The 19,099-nt window shown below is 41.6% G+C and overlaps 1 protein-coding gene across 1 annotated transcript in view; it reads left to right on the top strand.

Moving 5' to 3' along the window:
• The window catches only part of plcg1 (phospholipase C, gamma 1), a 35,651-nt gene that overhangs the window by 7,817 nt on the left and 8,735 nt on the right, over positions 1 to 19,099 (top strand). Inside the window, exons 3-27 of the mRNA XM_061735985.1 lie at positions 6,263 to 6,415; positions 6,579 to 6,672; positions 6,791 to 6,838; positions 7,321 to 7,405; positions 7,552 to 7,635; positions 7,966 to 7,988; positions 8,083 to 8,152; positions 8,238 to 8,339; positions 9,039 to 9,157; positions 9,653 to 9,738; positions 10,121 to 10,241; positions 12,382 to 12,550; positions 12,701 to 12,823; positions 13,079 to 13,180; positions 13,459 to 13,646; positions 13,916 to 14,116; positions 14,394 to 14,513; positions 16,362 to 16,542; positions 16,677 to 16,754; positions 16,870 to 16,973; positions 17,180 to 17,273; positions 17,483 to 17,552; positions 18,035 to 18,198; positions 18,538 to 18,634; positions 18,770 to 18,994. Of these exons, the coding sequence (XP_061591969.1) occupies positions 6,263 to 6,415; positions 6,579 to 6,672; positions 6,791 to 6,838; positions 7,321 to 7,405; positions 7,552 to 7,635; positions 7,966 to 7,988; positions 8,083 to 8,152; positions 8,238 to 8,339; positions 9,039 to 9,157; positions 9,653 to 9,738; positions 10,121 to 10,241; positions 12,382 to 12,550; positions 12,701 to 12,823; positions 13,079 to 13,180; positions 13,459 to 13,646; positions 13,916 to 14,116; positions 14,394 to 14,513; positions 16,362 to 16,542; positions 16,677 to 16,754; positions 16,870 to 16,973; positions 17,180 to 17,273; positions 17,483 to 17,552; positions 18,035 to 18,198; positions 18,538 to 18,634; positions 18,770 to 18,994 (2,901 nt within the window). The remainder of the gene's footprint in view (positions 1 to 6,262; positions 6,416 to 6,578; positions 6,673 to 6,790; positions 6,839 to 7,320; positions 7,406 to 7,551; positions 7,636 to 7,965; positions 7,989 to 8,082; positions 8,153 to 8,237; positions 8,340 to 9,038; positions 9,158 to 9,652; positions 9,739 to 10,120; positions 10,242 to 12,381; positions 12,551 to 12,700; positions 12,824 to 13,078; positions 13,181 to 13,458; positions 13,647 to 13,915; positions 14,117 to 14,393; positions 14,514 to 16,361; positions 16,543 to 16,676; positions 16,755 to 16,869; positions 16,974 to 17,179; positions 17,274 to 17,482; positions 17,553 to 18,034; positions 18,199 to 18,537; positions 18,635 to 18,769; positions 18,995 to 19,099) is intronic.

Below are 19,099 nucleotides of genomic sequence, written 5' to 3'. Positions count from 1 at the left end.
AAAAAAAAAAAAAAAAGTGAAAAATCGATTTTACGATTTTCACGTTTTAACATCGTTCTAATTACATAATCGCGATTACGATTTAAAATCGATTAATCGAACAGCCCTAACCTGTAGTACAGTAAGTCAAGATGTATTGGTGTTCATAACATTTTAAATGTAATTATGAATTTCATTAATGTGATATTTGATGTGATTTAAGTCACCATGGTGACACAGGTGTCACACTGCGTTTTTAAATGTACTGGAAGGTTCTTTACATATATAGTCCACTCCGTTTGTGTTATGCACCCCATATTTTTACTTAAATTATAAATGGGTTTGGGTTCTTATGGGTTTAAACTATAAAAAAATAATTGCAACATGGTTCTTTGCTAAAACAAATGTCCTTATGTTGTAACAAACAAGTTGTTTTCAGATTCCTTGTAAGTTTATTTTCAGTTTTGTATGTTAATTTCTATTATTTTTTTATGTTCTCATTCTTTTAGTCATTCATTGTGAATACAGCGCAATAAAAATATTCCCTTCTGAGCTAACAATATAACTTCCAAATGTAGCTTTCATAAATGCAACAAACAAGTTGTTCTTTTTGTTTTTAGTATTAAAGATGTTTTAATGCCATCTTTTGCAATCGCAATAATTTATCATTGGGAGGTTTACTTTAAAAATGTAACCCGGTACAATTGCAAGTTACCTGTCAATCAGTCACTTACTCTAAGTAATACAATAAAAAAAGTAATGTACCAGATTACTCTTAGTTACTTGTGGATTTCTTCAATTGCAAACAATGTCAATGTCAATTTTATTGATATAGCACATTTAAAAACGACGAGGTCGACCAAAGTGCTGTACAGTATACAATAACATGAAACAATACCAAAAGAAAATACAGTACAAAATGTAGAAACAATAAAATCACTAACATGCTAGAATGATCAATAAAATAGTAATAAAAGATAGAAAGTAGAAAATAGACGGCAAAGAACAGACACATAAAGTGTACAATCACTTCTCACAAATGTAGGCAACTATTTATCGTACACCAAATAAAGATGAGGGATGTGTGATCTGCTCCGTGTATTTATAAATCGTTTACGCAGCAAACACAAAGTCTTCTTTTAGTATAACTGAGAAAATGTTGAGCTCTAGGAGAAGAGTACAGCGTTGACAGCTTGCTTACAAGTTAGCAAGCTAACCGAACTTTAGCATACTGTACTTAAAGGAGCTGTATGTAAGAGCAATAATAAAACGAATCATAAAATGACCCCGATATGTCAACAGACATTTAAAAATCATGTTCATTTCAAATACTTATGTCACTGACAACAGCACTCAAGCCAGGATATTCCAGTTTAAAAAGAGGAGTTGCAGCCCTCAACTGATGTTTATGTTGTAATTTTTTGTTTTGGCCTGAAGCTCCACCCTCCACCTATCTCCCAATCACCAAGTCAGTATTGTTTCAGCATCCGGGTTGCCAGCTCAGCTCTAATTATCGCAGCCATGGCAGCCTACGTTCCTGCTGCATTCTGCAGCCTACCTGGCAACCTCTGGTCGGGGGGAGGAGGGGGAGGGTACACGCCGCTCAACAATATTTTGAAAGTGACTGCAGTACCAGTTTTGGACATTTCTTACAGACGGCTCCTTTAAGTAGAAGTCAGTGGTGTGTCTTTGTACCTGCAGATGCTTCTTTAATTTGGACGTTGATTTCCTGGATGCTGACAGCACTTTCACTGCTGGAAGGCATAGTTTGCATTGTACCGAGATATTATCCGCCTTCTCTGATTTAAATACAAAATGATGCCGGAGTTTCCAGCCAGCGAAGGATATTTTCTCCCCGCAACTGGTCATAACTATGAACAGCGGCCTGTGGTATCCACGACAATACTGGGTCCTTTTACGTCTTTTGTTGTGGTGTTATGCCATAAAGTGCTGAGAAGTGCCACAATGCTGGTGCATAGTGCATACGTCAGCTTCTTTGTAATATTTCACATTTGATTTTAAAAAGTAATCCCACTCACTTATCCCCATTTTTATCAAATATAACAGTAACAGGACTACACATTTCTTTCTGTACTGTAACACATTACAGTTACCCATTTTTTGTATCCTGATTATGTAACGCCGTTACATGTAAACCGTTACACCCCAACCCTGTTTATCAAAGATTAAAGATGTTTTAGTCCATTTATCTTAGTCAACTTGACATTTTCTTTTTCGTTGTCTTGAAGAGAAGTCTCGTAGGACAACATACGTGGAGAGTTACGAAAATTATGCGTATTGGGGAAAAAAGCGATCAGTGGAAACACAGACTGCAGTGCTGCCTTTACTGAACTGGTACCGCTGACGTAGCTGGTCAAAGTCATCAAAATCTAGTTTCCAGCTGTTTTTGGCCTCATTAATATGATGTAGTTGTGCTATTACACTACTTAATCATTATGTATTACATTAGGGCTTTGCCTCTAAAAATCATTGGAATGATCATCTTCTGCCTTCATCATCTGGCTATTTTCTCAACAGGAGTTTTTCGTACCTTTTTATTGTAAGTTCCCAAGTTAAAATCTTGTACCAGCAGGCACTGCCTCGTGAGGTGCTGGTACAGGGAGTGGACTACAACCTAACTAGACTTTGAAATACTTTAGAGCTAATGGCAGAGAGAGATCCTCTTTCTCAGGCGTGCTATATCCCATCTGATGTGGGTTGAATTTCTCAGAAGAGTAACAGACGGGATGCTCGATCCCTCGGGCGTCCCCACCTCAAGTCTGAAAGGGCGCTCAGTCAGGAGCTGTGAGGACAGGAGCGCTACACAGAAGAGCCTTCATTGGATTCAAATGCCTTTTGACAATCGAGTGACCGAAGAAAAATCTTTTTAGAGCTGGTTAAATTGGAAAGAGGAGAAACGATAGCTGCAAAATCCACGACAGTAACCAGCCATCCCTAAGAACAAGCGGGGAGTCACGGCGAGTCGACTTTCAGATTTTAATCCATGCTTTTATCACAACATATTTAGATTAGAGTAATGCACATTAGGGTCAACCAGAAGTTCAATTGCAGTTACTTTAAAACACTGCTGCTCGGCTTTTAAACAGTGCAAGAAACCAAGGGCATATTACTGCAATTATAGCATGACTTCATTGGCTCCCAGTTGGTTTATGCATTGATTTTAAAATCTTTTTATCTATTTTTGAATGTCTTCATGGTCTTGATCTGAAATATCCGTCCAACCTACTTGAGCTGTGCACAGCTTCACACTCAGGTTTGCAGATCAGTTATCGTTCCTTATATCTAAGATGAAGAGGAAGCTTAGAGAGGACCACACTTTTTCAGTGGATGGACTTGGTTCCCACTTTTTAATCCTCTTAATTAAAACATACTTTTTCACGTTGGTTTTTAACTCGGTTTGAGATCTTGGCTTTATGGTTTTGTTTTTTATATTTTAATTTAATATATTTTTAATTTTGTAATTTCTTTACTGAACCCATGTTTGCGTTTAGCACTTTGGCCAATTGTGTTGTTTTTAAAGTGCTTTATAAATAAAGTTGAGCTGAGTTGAGACTGACACGAGCTGGTCGTCCAGGACATTTAAATTCCACTATTGTTAATGTTACTGGTCTCTGGCTTTCTTTGGTGAATTTCTTGCATCTCTAAAGGGCAAAATCCAGAGTTTGCTGCTGTTGGTTCTCTGTCTTCTTCTCTGCCTTTAATAAAATCTGCTTGCTTTTTCATCGGATGGCATCTTCTATATTTTTATTAGGTCACTCATTTAACATTTTGTTTGCTTTAAATTTAGCAACATTTATGGCACCTCTTGAAACCACGGCCTTGGGTGATGAGCATCACAACCACAAACTAACACCATAAAGCCAATACAATGCTTATATTAGATGGCAGTGAAGAAGAATTATAAAAGCTACATGGTATTGACTGATGCATGGACATAAATACTTTCAGAAAGCACATTTTGATGTTATGGTGTTACAGCTTTTATGAAATTCAATTGTTTTTTTAAGACGGGCTCAAAGAAAAACATGTTTTTGTTTTAAATGAAAGTAATTTTTTAAAAAGTTAAACATGTATAAGGCTGTCTTTGTTCAGCATTTAACCTGCATCAAAATTGCCTTTTGTTTCAAAACTCTGTCATTTTATTGACAATGTGTTGTCTCGTGAATGCTACAAATGTGGGAGGAAGGAGGAAGTGAAGAAGTGTTTTGCAGGATACTTCTTTCCTTCTCCTTTGGTTAGGTCACACCTTTGGCTATCCCTTTATTTCCTGCATCTGTCAGAGGGAGTTGCTAAATATTTTGACTAAAGGTCTAAACGTGCTGTCTAACAAAACAGCTTGTCAAAGGTGGTGTGCTCTCAGCGGAAGTCTGCTGGCCTGCGTAGCGGGTAAACTAAGCTGTGATATGATGTATGATTAGCAAGCTCAGCTTGGTGAAGTTCTGTGAGCAGACAATCTTTTTTTTTTTTTTTTATGCTTCAGAAAAGAAATTGCAAACGCGCACCTATATGCAAGCACAGATGTGGTGTGTAGGCGGCAGATACACAGGATGTGTGGTTTGGGGGCAGGAAGAGGAGCAGGAGCTAGAAAGAAGTGTATGAAGGTATTGCAGGAGAAACCCTGCTTTAGGTCTTCAACTGTAACATCATTAGGATCCCACTGAGTCACACAGTAGTCTACACAAACTGTTACCGCATCTTAATTCATTATCATTCCTAAATAGTAAGAATTATAAGATCATGTTGTATGTGGGTGAGTGGGGGGTATGAATGAAGGTGCTATTTCCTGTCTTGTATGTGCCAATGTCTTGAAACAAAGAACACCGTTCATACTCACAAACACAACCAAATACATTCACTTGGGATATAACTGAACAAGCTACTGTTCACACTTGATGAATCTTGTCTGGGGAGCTGGCTCTCCTGATTTTCCCTTTTGGTAGCTCGTGGTTTTCGTTAATTTCTTCTTCTTTTTTTTAAATATATATATATTTTTATCCAGATCTTTTTTTTTTTTCTCCCATTTTCTTCACCGAGTGCTCCTGCCTACGTCAGTCCTGGGCATTGCTCCCTCTACCAACCCCGGGAGGGCCGTGCACTGAGCTCAAGTCTCCTCCTTACTTGAGGAGTGAGCAGGCCGCTTCTTTTCAACAGAGGGGTTTCTCTGGCCGGATGTAGCGCATGGAAGGATCACGTTATTCCAGCCAGATACTCCCCACCCCATCTGGCGCCCCGGCTGGCCAGAGGGGGCATGTGTAGCCCAGGACTGCTGCATGTTTTTGTGAGGGTAGCTCACATTAGCTACCCAAAAGAACACTGGGAGAACATGCAAACTCCACAAAAAAACCCTTTCACGGACCCGTCCTGAAGTCATGGGGGAACTTAACACACCCTCGGCATCCACAGCGTCCCCAGTGAGAACTGAACCCAGGACCTCCTAGCTGTGAGGCGGCTGCCACTGTGGCCCGGTTCTCTTTAATTTCGATGACAAGAAGCAATCTGAGCATAATTTGAGCCTTGGTAACGTCATCTATCTTTTGTCAACCTTGAATAATGGCTCCTGTATGTCTTCACAATTACTCATTTACTTCAGCCCCTCTGTTTTAGCTGGTCAGAGTAATCTGAATACTGCAGTCACATTGAATGACACTCAGTGTGCTTACATGCACATCAAAATCAAGCTATTGGCAACAATCTAGCTAAGGTTTAAACTGGAGTTTCAGAAAAAACCAAGTATACATGCGTTATCGATTATTGAGTGAGGTGCGTTTGACTCTGCGATGCTAGGTGGCGCCACATGCACTTTTGTGATGGCGTTCTTCTGGTTCCTCCTTTTGTTGTTAGTCTTCTTCTTCTACTGTGTTGATATTCTGGGTTTTTCGGTGTCGTCACTTCCGGAAGGGCTAGTCCCGGGACAGTCACTAGCTGGACTAAGCGTTGGAAACATGCCGAAATAACTTGAATTAGGGCCGCAATATCTGGCACTAAAAGCTCGATCTGAAGAGCTTCAGTTAGGTTCGACTACAGGCCAGCTAAGGTGTATAAATGGCTTTTAAAAATTCGATATCGCTCGGATTAAGGAAAGAATTCGACTTTCTGTTAGTGCATGTAAACGTACTGACTGTGTGCACATTGTGACTATTGAGTTATCAAATTATTGATATTATGACTATGCTGATTTCATTCATAGCATGGAAAGCTTTTTTAAAAATCAAGAGCCCTGTCCAGTTGTTTAACAAATAGTTTGTTTGTTTGTCTCTTTCAGTTGACATTCGAGAAATCAAGGAGATCCGTCCTGGTCAGAAGTCCCGGGACTTTGAGCGCTACATGGAGGACTCTGCAGTGCGGCTCGATCAGGCTCACTGCTTTGTCATCCTGTATGGCACAGAGTTTCGCCTGAAGTCCCTCAGCCTGGCAGGTATGCATGTGTGACTTGGGCGCCCTTTTGTCATTTTGTTTTTGACTTTCTCCCCTGTATATTAATTTTTCACTTTTATCTATGTATGTAGTAGTAGTTGTGAGCAAATACATGTTTCTCTATCTAAACATAACTACTTCATGTGTTTAACTGTTTAATTTAGCAACGTCTGATGAAGAGATGAGCATGTGGGTGAAGGGGTTAAACTGGCTTATGGCAGATACGCTGAAGTCCCCGACCCCGCTTCAGATAGAGAGGTAACGCAACTGGATATACACACTAAATTTAAAGATGAAGTTGCCGAGAACATGTGCTCATAGACAACATTCTTTCCATCATTCCTTAACGTAAAATCTCTGGATCCTCGTGCTTTAGGTGGTTACGCAAGCAGTTCTACGCAGTTGACCGTAACAGAGAAGACAGGTAAATAAGCTCAGTTCTATTTTACTGACCACAGAGTTGATGCTAACCCTTACATCAAACACAATTGGATGTAACTTGGTTGTTGTGGTTCACTAGTTGTGTGCTCACTTCCCGGTATTACCAGAGCAAGCAGACACGCTTCATCCGGTTAGTAGGTGTTTGTGAAAGGGCTCAGTCGAGGTGTAGCGAAGGAACTGACCTCTCAGCAACACACCAGCCGCTCTTCCTGCAGCAGGAAACAGACTGCAGAGAATGGAGGAGATGTGCAGAGATGTTTGTCTGCTACATCCCTGCATTTGTTATTTTATTGGGGTATTGTCATCTCTGGTCAAAATTCCAAAAGTGGAGTAGAAGTGAAGCAAAAAATGACTCGACGGAGCATGTCTGTTTTGCAGGTTCCAGGTTGCAAGTTTATAGGAATATAACAGTATCTACACCTTTAAGACTTTGCATGAATTATACATGTATTTCTATTTGCTTAGGATATCCTGTAAAGATCTGAAGAACATGTTGAGCCAGGTCAACTTAAGGGTGCCCAACATGAGGTTCCTCCGAGAGAAACTTCCGGTAAACTCCCTCCACTTATTACAGACTCCTCTTCTCCAGTCTGTCTCCCTGCCCCCCTTCCCTTTCACTGTGGTGTTGTAAGAGACTGAAGATTTACGATCACTCACCTCTCCCATCCCCCCCAAATGTCTGCACTTGTTTTATAGGACTCCGAGTTGAGGAATGGAGATGTAACCTTCAGCCAGTTTGCCCATCTGTATCGTAACCTCATGTTTGATGCTCAGAAGAATGTAAGTGCATTCATTTTATGTTTCCAGGGATAGTCACAGCAGGGCCCACTTCATCCCCCGTGTGTGTTCTCAAATAGCAGCAAGATCAATATGTGCCCGTTAAAACCCACCAACCCTCCTAGTGGAAACCATTAGGACACACACATAGACGAGCAGGCAGACACAAAAGCTTTAGGTCAGATTAAATGGATGACCTCAGTGCCTTCCCTCCCACCTACAGGAAGTCTGTTCATCTATGTGAATAATACGACACAGTGAAAGTATTGGGAAATCACGTTGACTAATTAACTGATTTATTTTTTTCTATTATTATTTTAAACCATCTTCCAGTTGGAGATCCCATTTTTACAAAGGTGAGTAAAAACTACAAACTTGGATATGTAAAGTGAATCTTTCTTTTGTGTCAGATGCTTATCAGCTGATATGAATCACTGCTGTTTTGACCAGGTTCATTGATAGACCAGAACAGTCTATCTCCCTAGAGGACTTCAAGAGCTTCCTCCTCGACGCTCAAAAGGTAACTCAAGGTCATTGAAAGAACAGATTTTTTTTTTTTTCTCATCCATATTCTCTAATTAATCATTATTTGGTTGCTCATCCAGGAACTGTGGGCCACGGATAACAACAAGGTTCAGGAGTTTATATTTGGCTACCTGAAAGATCCCCTAAGAGAAGTGGAACAGCCTTATTTCCAACAAGATGAGGTAAACACTCTGACTGTGATGCGTTAACCCCCCCCCCTCTCAAGGTTTTGCGCACTAATGGAAACAGTTTTTGCAAGTAATGTTTTCCAATGTCACCCTCGGCTGCTTACGTAGGTGGGAAGTTCTCACACACTGACATGGGTGCCCATGATCTTGGCTTAAAATGACATCTCCCACACAGTGAAAAAAAAGGTTTACTGTGACAAATATTTAGAGAACAAGAGTTGCTTTTGTGGTCATTATAACAAGTCGACTACAGACAAAGATGTTAGCGCTACTAAGCCAGTGATTTCACTGTGCTTTTCATTGTCACAGTCGTTCAGCTGCATTATGTGTGGAGTTAAAAATGTTTTTCTGTCTGAATGTTTCTCATTTTTTAACAGTCATCTTATTAATGTATACAAACCTTCTCAGTCTCCCTTTTATTGTTATCATAATTATTTTTAAACATGGCTTGATGAAGATTAGTATTTTGCTGTGTACTGCTGTGGATTTAATAAAAAATGTGTTTATAAATATAATATAAAATCACTGTCCAAATGTAGTTCCGGTGGCAGGTGAACACTTTCCAAAATGCTTAGTCTGCAGCATATTTTTAAGTGAGAGCAATTTTAGTATTTTGATCACCCTTGTTTTATCATTTTTACTAATTGTACCTCAAATTTGTATGTTGTTTTTTTCTCTCTTTTTCTCATGTAGTACCTTACATATTTGTTCTCCAAAGAGAACACAATCTGGGATTCTTCTTTGAACCAAGTTTGTCCTGAGAACATGAACAACCCCCTGTCCCATTACTGGATCTCATCTTCGCACAACACGTAAGAATAGCCGGCTGGAAGGGATTTATGAACGCACATTTTTTTCCCCTACCAATTGTGTTCAGGCCCTGGGAATGCGGAAAAACAGTGGTCCTTTAACAATGCTTTTTAACGGACTTTTCACATGAGCTAACAGTGTATCATTTAGCGATCGTGTACTAGAATGAGTTCCAAGCTTGTATTTGCAGGAAAATGACTTTTTCCTCTCATGCAAAAGCGTGTGAAAATAACGAACTTTTGTACCAGATGTGAAAACAATACTCCATGGAGCAGTCAAATCATAATTGTCTGTTATTTTGATTAGATTTAAGATTGACCAACTGAATTAGTAAGATGTGTTTACTTCAGTCAACAAAGGAGAAATGGCTCTCGTCACAGTACAATATCAGTGTGTTGATACAAACAAAGACATTGTGTTAGTAGTGCAGTCTGTGACATGGGAATCATTTTGAGACACTGTCAAGTACCTACGTTAATGTTGGATGTTTTTTTTAGCTACTTGACGGGAGACCAGTTTTCCAGTGAGTCGTCTTTGGAGGCCTACGCTCGCTGTCTGAGGATGGGCTGCCGCTGTATTGAACGTGGGTATATACTCACACACATACTTTAGTTCTGCTAACATACAGTGAATAAACCACTGTTTGACTTTCAACCTTATAATTGACTGTTTCTTTTTGTTCATAGTGTTTCTTTCAAAGCAGCTACCACACCTTTAAACACACACGCAATTACTGTTACACAACTGTGGTGTGTTTTGCTTTAACGCGAAACCCTTGTCTAGCAGGTTTCTATAAATACAGTTGGCACCCTTTTTTTTTTTAATATAAAACAAAACTAGATGACACAAAAGGGTGCCAGATTTAATGTTTAGAAGACTCTCTGTAATGCGTGCACAATCATGTTTTTCCCCCCATTCTTTTTAGTAGTGTGTTGACTAAACCGATGCGTGTGATTGTTTTTCAGTGGACTGCTGGGATGGTCCAGATGGCATGCCAGTCATTTACCATGGACACACCCTCACAACAAAAATCAAGTTTAGTGATGTCTTGGCCACCATCAAAGAACATGCCTTTGTCACATCTGAGTGAGTTTCCTTAAGTTCATATCTTTGTTTCTTCCTTTTAATAGCCATCTGTGACGTATGATGATAAAAAGTGAAGAGATGACAGACATACAAAAGAATAACACTCCTAAATGTGGAAATAATGTGCAAGGCTTGTTGTGACATCAGTTTGATGTTAGAGGTACAACAGTCAGGGACTGGAATTTGCATATTTTCGGCTTGACTGGCCTGACACGTACAATACAAACTTATGCAATACAAAACGTGTGTGTTTATACATGTGTGTGTGTGTGTATGTATGTATACATACTGGCCACTTTATTAGGTACACCTGTCCAACTGCGTGTTAATGCAAATTTCTAATCAGTCAATCAATTGGCAGCAACTTAATGCATTTAGGCCTGTAGACATGGCATGTCTGAACGCACAACACATCAAACCGGATGGGCGACAGCCGCAGAACGCCGGGTGCCACTCCTGTCAGCTAAGAACAGGAAGCTGAGGCTACAATTCACACAGACTCACCAAAACTGGACAGCAGAAGGTTTTTTAGATTTAGATTTATTTACATTTATTTATTTGCACAGTTAAACATTACACAAATAAAATTACCAACTTTACAAATTAAAGTGCAGGAAGAGGCGAAAACTCAAAAGAGCTTATCAGGTGCCTCCACCTATAGTTAACATAAAATTTAACATCATACTTATAAAAACAAAATATACAAATGAGCAATTAGAAATCTATAAATGATAGAAAGGTTGGAAAAACGTTGCCCCGTCTGATGAGTCTCGGTTACTGCTGCGACATTCGGAGGGTAGGGTCAGACTGGTGGTGGTGGTGTCATGGTATGGGGGATATTTTCTTGGCACACTTTGGGCCCACTAGTACCAATTGAGCATCGTGTCAACGCCACAGCTTAACTGAGTATTGTTGCTGACCATGTCCATCCCTTTATGACCACAGTGTACCATCTTCTGATTGTTACTTCCAGCAGGATAACGCACCATAACCATGTCATAAAGCACAAATCATCTCAGACTGGTTTCTTGAACATGACAATGAATTCACTACTCAAACGGCCTCCACAGTCAACAGATCTCAGTCCAATAGAGCACCTTTGGGATGTGGTGGAACGGGAGATTTGCAGCCGACAAATCTGCAGCAACTACGTGATGCTATCATCTTAATATGAACCAAACTCTCTGAGGAATGTTTCCAGTACCTTGTTGAATCTATGCCATGAAGGATTAAGGAAGTTCTGAGGGCAAAAGAGGGTCCAACCCGGTACTGTTAAGGTGTACCTAATAAAGTGGTCGGTCTGTGTGTGTGTGTCTGTGTGTGTGAGTTAGGGCTGGGCGATATGGACCAAAAGTCATATCTCGATATTTTCTAGCTGAATGGCGATACTCGATATATATCGATTTTTTTTTTTTTTTTTTTTTTTTGTGCCATAACTGGGGTTTCCCCCAAAGCATTATAGCATAGCATCTCTGTTAGCTTCATTTTTTTTCTGAGGCAAACCCTTAAAAAAACAGTTTTAATACAATGCCTCGTGCCAAATGTCACACAGGTTCCTTTATTAACAGAGGTCTGCACAATATCAAAATGTATAAAACAAATGAAATAAAAATAAACTGCCTGCATATATAGAATAAAAATGCTTCTTGAATAAAATAAAACAAACATCCCTTTCCTGCATAACAGTTAAATTAAAATACACTGTGCAATTAATACAATGTAGACAGTAACAGGCAGACTTTTCCACTGAGGTTGACAGTTGTGCAAATAACAAAACATTTGTGCAAATCTCAAATAAAACATTCAAGTCAATTTGTCACAAAATAAGCTATATCAAAATCATAATTTTTTTTTTTTTTTTTTTTAAATCGATATAAACAATACTGTCTCGTACCATATCGCGTTTGAAAATATATCGATATATATTAAAATCTCGATATATCGCCCAGCCCTAGTGTAGGTATATATGTAATATAAAATGGTGATGATCAAAAATAGTAATCGGCAAGGAAAATTGCAAGCAGGGCATCTGTAATTGTTCTGTTTGTTTCAGACGAAGATGGGAAGATGAAATCAAAACATGGGGGGTATTTCTGATTAACTTAGTTGCAGCAAGTATAAATGTGATTTCGTCATTCAGCTATCCCATCACCCTGTCCATCGAGGACCACTGCAGTATTGTGCAGCAGAGGAACATGGCCACCCACTTTAAGAAGGTGTTTGGAGACATGCTGCTGACCAAGGCGGTGGACATAGCAGCAGACGGCCTGCCCTCACCTAACCAGCTCAAGAGGAAGATTCTCATCAAGGTCAGGGACTGTCTGTAGTCATACGATATTATTTAATAATTTTTATTGATTCAGAACAAAAAGTATGCTGTATACAGCACACATTGTTTTGATTGTATAATGTTTCTGATCGCATATCTGTCTGTCCCTCTCTTACTGTCTCTGTTGCAGCACAAGAAACTGGCAGAAGGCAGTGCCTATGAGGAGGTGTCCACGTCCACCCCTTACTCGGAGAATGATATCAGCAACTCCATCAAAAATGGCATACTGTACCTGGAAGATCCCATTAATCATGTGAGTATGCTCACTCTGTAGAAAAACATTTGTGTCAAGTAGACAAATGAGTTACTGAGAACTAGGAGTTCAAATATCAAGTACATTTGAAGTGTTTTACATTTATACATGGTTTTTATCAGTAATAAAGTCATTTGAGCTTTATGCAATTTTCCTTTGGCTGTTTGTTTTGTCTGCTTAAACACTTTTGTATTTACTTGTAAATATTTGAACAAGCCCCCTTTTTTCCTTCTCCCTACCTTTTTCTCCCGGCAGGAGTGGTACCCTCATTTCTTTGTACTGACCAGCAATAAGATCTACTACTCAGAAGAGACCTCTAGTAACCAGGGTAACGACGAGGAAGAGGAGCACAGAGAGGTCAGTGACCGTGATCAGCTATTGAAATGCGTAGAGATGATTTTCACCCAGTACATTACATTGTACTTAATTCTTTTACAGTGAGCAAGTAAGGTAGATTATTGGAAGTCTTTTCTTAACGTTTAAAGGTTTGCATAAAACATTGAAGAAGGAAAGAAAGTAGTAAAGAGATGGCCATAAGTAGAGCAATATTCAAGCTGATGCAATTTACAGTGTGTTGACACTTTTACATGTCACAGCTGAGTTGACTATTATCTCCCTCACCTTCAATCTCCCAGGTGGCCAATGGTATGGACCAGCACGTGACAGAGAAATGGTTCCATGGAAAGCTTGGTGCTGGCCGGGACGGACGTCAGATAGCAGAGAGGCTGCTGTCTGAGTACTGCCTTGAGACCGGAGCTCCTGATGGTTCCTTCCTTGTCCGGGAGAGTGAAACTTTTGTAGGAGACTACACGTTGTCTTTTTGGTAAGTTTTGAAATCTGCACAATTTCTGTGCTGCTTACACAGACTTTAACTGTTTAATGCAAGATTAAAAGTAGCTCAGTTCGAGTGAATGTTACACAAAATGCATTGGAATAATCTACAGATACTCTTGAGAGCAGTATATTAAATGTTAGCTGTCAGAGGGCGTTCAAGCTTTCTCTTAGGCCCGAATTTGTTACAGCCTGGGGAATCTGCTACTCATGTACTTCTCATATTGTCTGACCCCTCCATTACACTCATCTTTGCAACAGGCGTTCAGGGCGGGTGCAGCACTGCCGTATCCATTCTCGCCAGGAGGCAGGTAGCCCCAAGTTTTACCTGACTGACAACCTGGTGTTCGACACACTTTTCGCTCTGATCAACCACTACCAGCAGGTGGCCCTGCGTTGCAACGAGTTTGAGATGAAACTAACCGAGCCGGTGCCTCAGACCAATGCCCACGAGAGCAAGGAGTAAGTGTACACGTATTTACACAATGTAAACACAATGAGATCTTCAGTGAAGTCGTTTACAAATTCTGAAATCAGAGATTTATGCCCCAGTTGTGTGTTGTTGTTGTTTTTTTTAAATGTATGTATTTACATTTTTTTTTTTTAATCTAAATCTCCCACACACTGCATAACACCAGTACCTTGTCTACAATGCATAAGTGGGTTAAAGTAGAGAAGTCGAACAATTGAAGTTGCTTCACTGCAAATATTTTCTAATGGTTTATTGTTGTTATTTCAGGTGGTACCATGCCAACCTCTCCAGGAGTCACGCGGAGAACATGCTGATGAGGGTTCCTCGTGACGGGGCTTTCCTCGTCAGGAAAAGGGCTGAACCTAATTCCTTTGCTATTTCATTCAGGTAACTCATGATTCCTCATAAACTCATACTTGTTTAACTCTGCTCATTTATACATACCGTATTTTCGCGACCATTCGGCGCACCGTGTGGAAAGGCGCACCCTCATTTTTGTGTGTCATTTTTAGATTTAAAACATACATATGGCGCACCGACCCAAAAGGCGCAGTCTACAGAGCAGAGCTGCACACACGCGTGCCGCAAAACACGCCGGCCGGAAAACACACACACCCGCTGCAGAACGCACACACATGCAGAACGCACACATAAGCACACAAGCGCTTATTTAAAAAATAGAGCGGGAGCAAAACCTCTGTTTCTGCATTAAAGAGCTCCGCTAATTCAGCTGCGCCAGTCCGAATTTCCTCGGTGTCAGACACTTTCTGCACAACAGTAAATAAACTTTTCATACCCCGTTGTGCGGATCCTCCACCGCGCAGAGCCCGTCTCTCCCCAGCGGGGTGGAGCAGCGCGCGTCACAGCGGCTTTAACCGGGAATGTGACCTGTTCGGACCGGCTGGGACCGAAGCCACCCACCTGTATGGGAGTAGGGGCTCCCGGGGAAAGACCAGCGGCATTTCGGCCGGATCTGCCCCGGGGATGGTGCGCCCTGGCCCGGCAAACCCGCGACGGGAGCCTGGCGGCTCCTGAGCGCATCCTCTGCATCTTGGTTAGGCTACCAGAGATCAAACCGACAGATTTGCCTGAAAATCTCGCAGGGTGAAGTTGTTCCGACCTGGGACAGACCCCTGAATAAATAAAGGTAAGAAAATAAACGTTTCATACCCCGTTGTGCTGCGTTGTGCTGCGGATCCCGACCGCGGCGGTCCTGGGTCCCGCGTCCCGCGTCCCGGGTCCCGCGTCCCGGGTCCCGCTCCGCGCTGGTCCCGGGTCCGCTCCCCGTCTGCTCCCCCGCGCTGGACCCGCTCACACACGCGCTGTCGGGGAGCCGGTACCGGGGTTTGTATCCGACAGGAGCTCCAGTCCGAATTTCCAGACCTGTCTCAGCCACCTGATCATCATCATCCCTTCATCCAGCCCCCCCCTTTCCATTCGTCCTTATAATGACTCCGCTGGAAACGTCTTATGCAAAGTTTTTCTTTTAAAAATCACCATAGGTTTCTGTCCATCAGCTGCGCCAGTCAAGCGCTACATAAATGAGAATCTGTGTGTCGCGCCGCGAATACACACCCGCGCATGTCGGGGTCCGGTACCGGGTTTGTAACCGACAGATTTGGCTGCAAATTTCGGAGGGTGAAGCTGATCAGACCTGAGACAGACCCCAGAAATCTCTGCTCGCAAAGCGGCCGGGAACCAGGTCGATTGGACCGCTTGGGGAACCAGGAAGTCGGGTTGCAGCAGCGCCCATCACCGCGCTGCTCCAGCCGCTGCTTTAACCGGGGAAAGTCACCGGTTCCGACATGCAAAACACACGCGCGCTGCAGAACAAGTGTGCTTATTTAAATAGAGCGGGAGCAAAACTTAGTTTGATTGTATTTTATTTCACTTTACACATCAAGCAAATCCTTAAAAGTTTTCATCTTCTGTTTCGCATTAAACAGCTCAGTGGATGGTCTCATTCAGCTTCACCCGCCCCCTTCTCCCTTTACCGTTCTCATGGCCGGCCTTACATTACCGTAATTTAGGTAATAGACACGGCGCACCGTTTCTTAAGGCGCCCGGCACATTAAAAAAAAAAAAAAAAAAAAAAAGTTGCGCCTTATGGTCGCGAAAATACGGTACTTTAACTTTTTACCAGGATATTTATAGAGCAGGACACATTTTTGGAGTCCTGCATAAAGTACATAACAATTGCGTTTCTAAGCGTGGCAGCCTCTGGTCTCTCCACAGGGCCGAGGGCAAGATTAAGCACTGTCGAGTGCAGCAGGAAGGTCAGACCGTGGTGCTGGGAACCTCCGAGTTTGACAGCCTAGTAGATCTCATAAGTTATTATGAAAAGCACCCTCTGTATCGCAAAATGAAACTACGCTATCCTATCAATGAGGACACACTGGAGAAAATAGGCACTGCTGTGAGTACCTTATTTTACAGTCGACATAATGTTTACTATATATTAATGAACAAAAAAATGCTGTTTGTTAATAATTTGGTCCAAAATTCCTGTCCGTCTGATGAAAAGACTTAATGATGTGTGTTGTTTAACAGGAGCCAGATTATGGGTCACTGTATGAAGGAAGGAATCCTGGATTTTACGTGGAGGCTAACCAAATGCCAACTTTCAAAGTGAGTGTCTCGTTGAACAAGTTCACATGTAGTTCAACTCTGCACCACCGACACTTGAATCTTGCATATATATACTTGAATGGGTGCTTCATACGCTTCTGTATTATCTTTTCAGTGCACGGTGAGAGCCATGTATGAGTATAAAGCCCAAAGAGACGATGAGCTGTCCTTCACCAAGAATGCCGTCATCACTAATGTAGACAAACAGGAAGGAGGATGGTGAGTGAGCGTCAATAGTTCCTGACGTAATCCATTTAGTTTGATCAAATGTGTCTAGTTGAAAAATCGGGACATGACAAGACTGAATAATGAAAATATGGTACTGTGGGGTTAGTTAGAAGTTTGATTTTTTGACATCAGTGCAAGAATATTTAATGTTTTTTTTTTTTTTTATATATGAAAGTTTTCCTCTTTTTTTCTCTCAGGTGGAAAGGTGACTGTGGGGGGAAGAAGCAGATGTGGTTTCCTGCAAACTATGTTGAAGAGATTAGTCCTTCAGCAGCAGAGCCTGACAGAACTGTGAGAATCAAACCCACAAAACACGACAGGGCTATAAGAACACGTTTTGTCTATTTAAAGTGAAATGAACACATCTGTTCCCTTCACAGGGAGGTCAGGTCTTGTCATTCAACCTGTCGATTGTCCACTATCATAGTGTACCTAACATGGATTAACAGTCCCACAAGGGTGACTACTTCTTCAATAAGTTTTTTCCCCCTGTCAACCAGGAGATGACAGAAAACAGCCCACTGGGAGATCTGCTGAGAGGAAGTGTGGATCTGTCTGCCTGTCAGATTTGTGAGTATCTCCTCCACCTTCCTGTTCATCTTCACAGGCCTGCAGAGCAACCAGTCCGCACAAGCACTTGCTTCAGGCGGTCTAAATTACGGTCTCGGTTATCTCTTCCTGTACTGGTGTGTGTGTTTGTGTTTGTGTGAATGCACACACACAATATATACACTATGCTGTTCCTAGCAAGTGGAGTTCCTTTAGTTTTTCTTTGGCTGGCTCAGTGTTTCCATCTAGTGGTCATGACGGCAACTTGATTCCAAAGCTACAGTCACGTGACCACTGAGCACAGTTTTAGCTGAAGCCCCTGATTTTCATTAAGAAATGGATGACGCCTTCCCTTTGAGGTGGGGGTTGTAGTTGATGTGTGTTTATATTTTTGTTTTAGCTGCTCCAGAGTTTGTATTATTTGATCCTTACACTGTGTTTGCTTCCAGCCTTTGTGAAAAACAATGAAATAAGGTGTTTTCCATGTCCACGTCTTTCTTCAGATTTGCGTTCTGAAGGAAAGGGCAGCAGACCTCACGTCTTCTCTCTCGTGCCAAATACCCCGATGCGCTCAGGCCCAGTCCTGGACGTGGCTGCCAACAGCCCAGAGGAGCTTAAGGAATGGGTGCTGAAGATCCGAGAAGTCACAATAACCACAGAGGCAAAGGTACATGCACCTCATGACTGTCAAGAAATGCATTCACACTATTCTCTTGCCAAACTCTGTGCTTACAAAGTTAAGGCATCTACTTGCCTTGAAATACTGATCTATTTAAGAAACTGTGACACAGCAGTTTGCACATATAGTGTTTCTTTAATAATGTCACTGTGCGGATTCAAAAGTCTCACACCTCATAGCCGCTTATGCCTTCTCTTCATTACAATCAGCAGGGCAGTAATTATTGAGAAGAGATGAAAAACTGTTTGGCAGTATCTAACTTTTATTGTGAGCTGCTGTGTGTTAATATTTATGGTACTATTAACATTATTTTGTTGCTGTGCCCAGCTGGAGGAGGGGAAGCTGATGGAGAGAAGGAAGAAGATTGCACTGGAATTATCAGACCTGGTCATCTACTGTAGGCCAGTGCCATTTGACGAAGAAAGTAAGACTTGCACAGACTCCCCGGACTGCATATTTATAAACAAAAATAATAATAATATTAATAAATGTACAGGGAAGCATTTCCACTGCTTGTGTGAGAGGGCCAGCTATGATCTTTTGTCTTTGCTTTTTGTAGAGATTGGCACAGAGCGGGCCTGTTTCCGTGACATGTCATCCTTCCCTGAAACCAAGGCAGAGAAGTACGTGAACAAGATCAAGGGGAAGAAGTTCCTGCAGTACAACCGACTGCAGCTGTCCAGGATCTACCCCAGAGGCCAGCGACTAGACTCCTCCAACTACGACCCGCTGCCCATGTGGATCTGTGGGTCCCAGCTGGTGGCACTTAATTTCCAGACCGCAGGTACTGCATGCAGCTCATCTTCAGAGCAGGGAAAGTTGGACGGACTTCATATCTTTTTATCCTTTTACCTTCTGACATTTCTCATGTATTCCTTATTATTCTACA

Source organism: Cololabis saira, chromosome 12 (assembly GCF_033807715.1).
Source record: "Cololabis saira isolate AMF1-May2022 chromosome 12, fColSai1.1, whole genome shotgun sequence".
Lineage (NCBI taxonomy): Eukaryota > Metazoa > Chordata > Actinopteri > Beloniformes > Belonidae > Cololabis > Cololabis saira.
The sequence above is the reverse complement of the archived record's forward strand: the minus strand, read 5'-3'. Positions and strand labels throughout refer to the sequence as shown.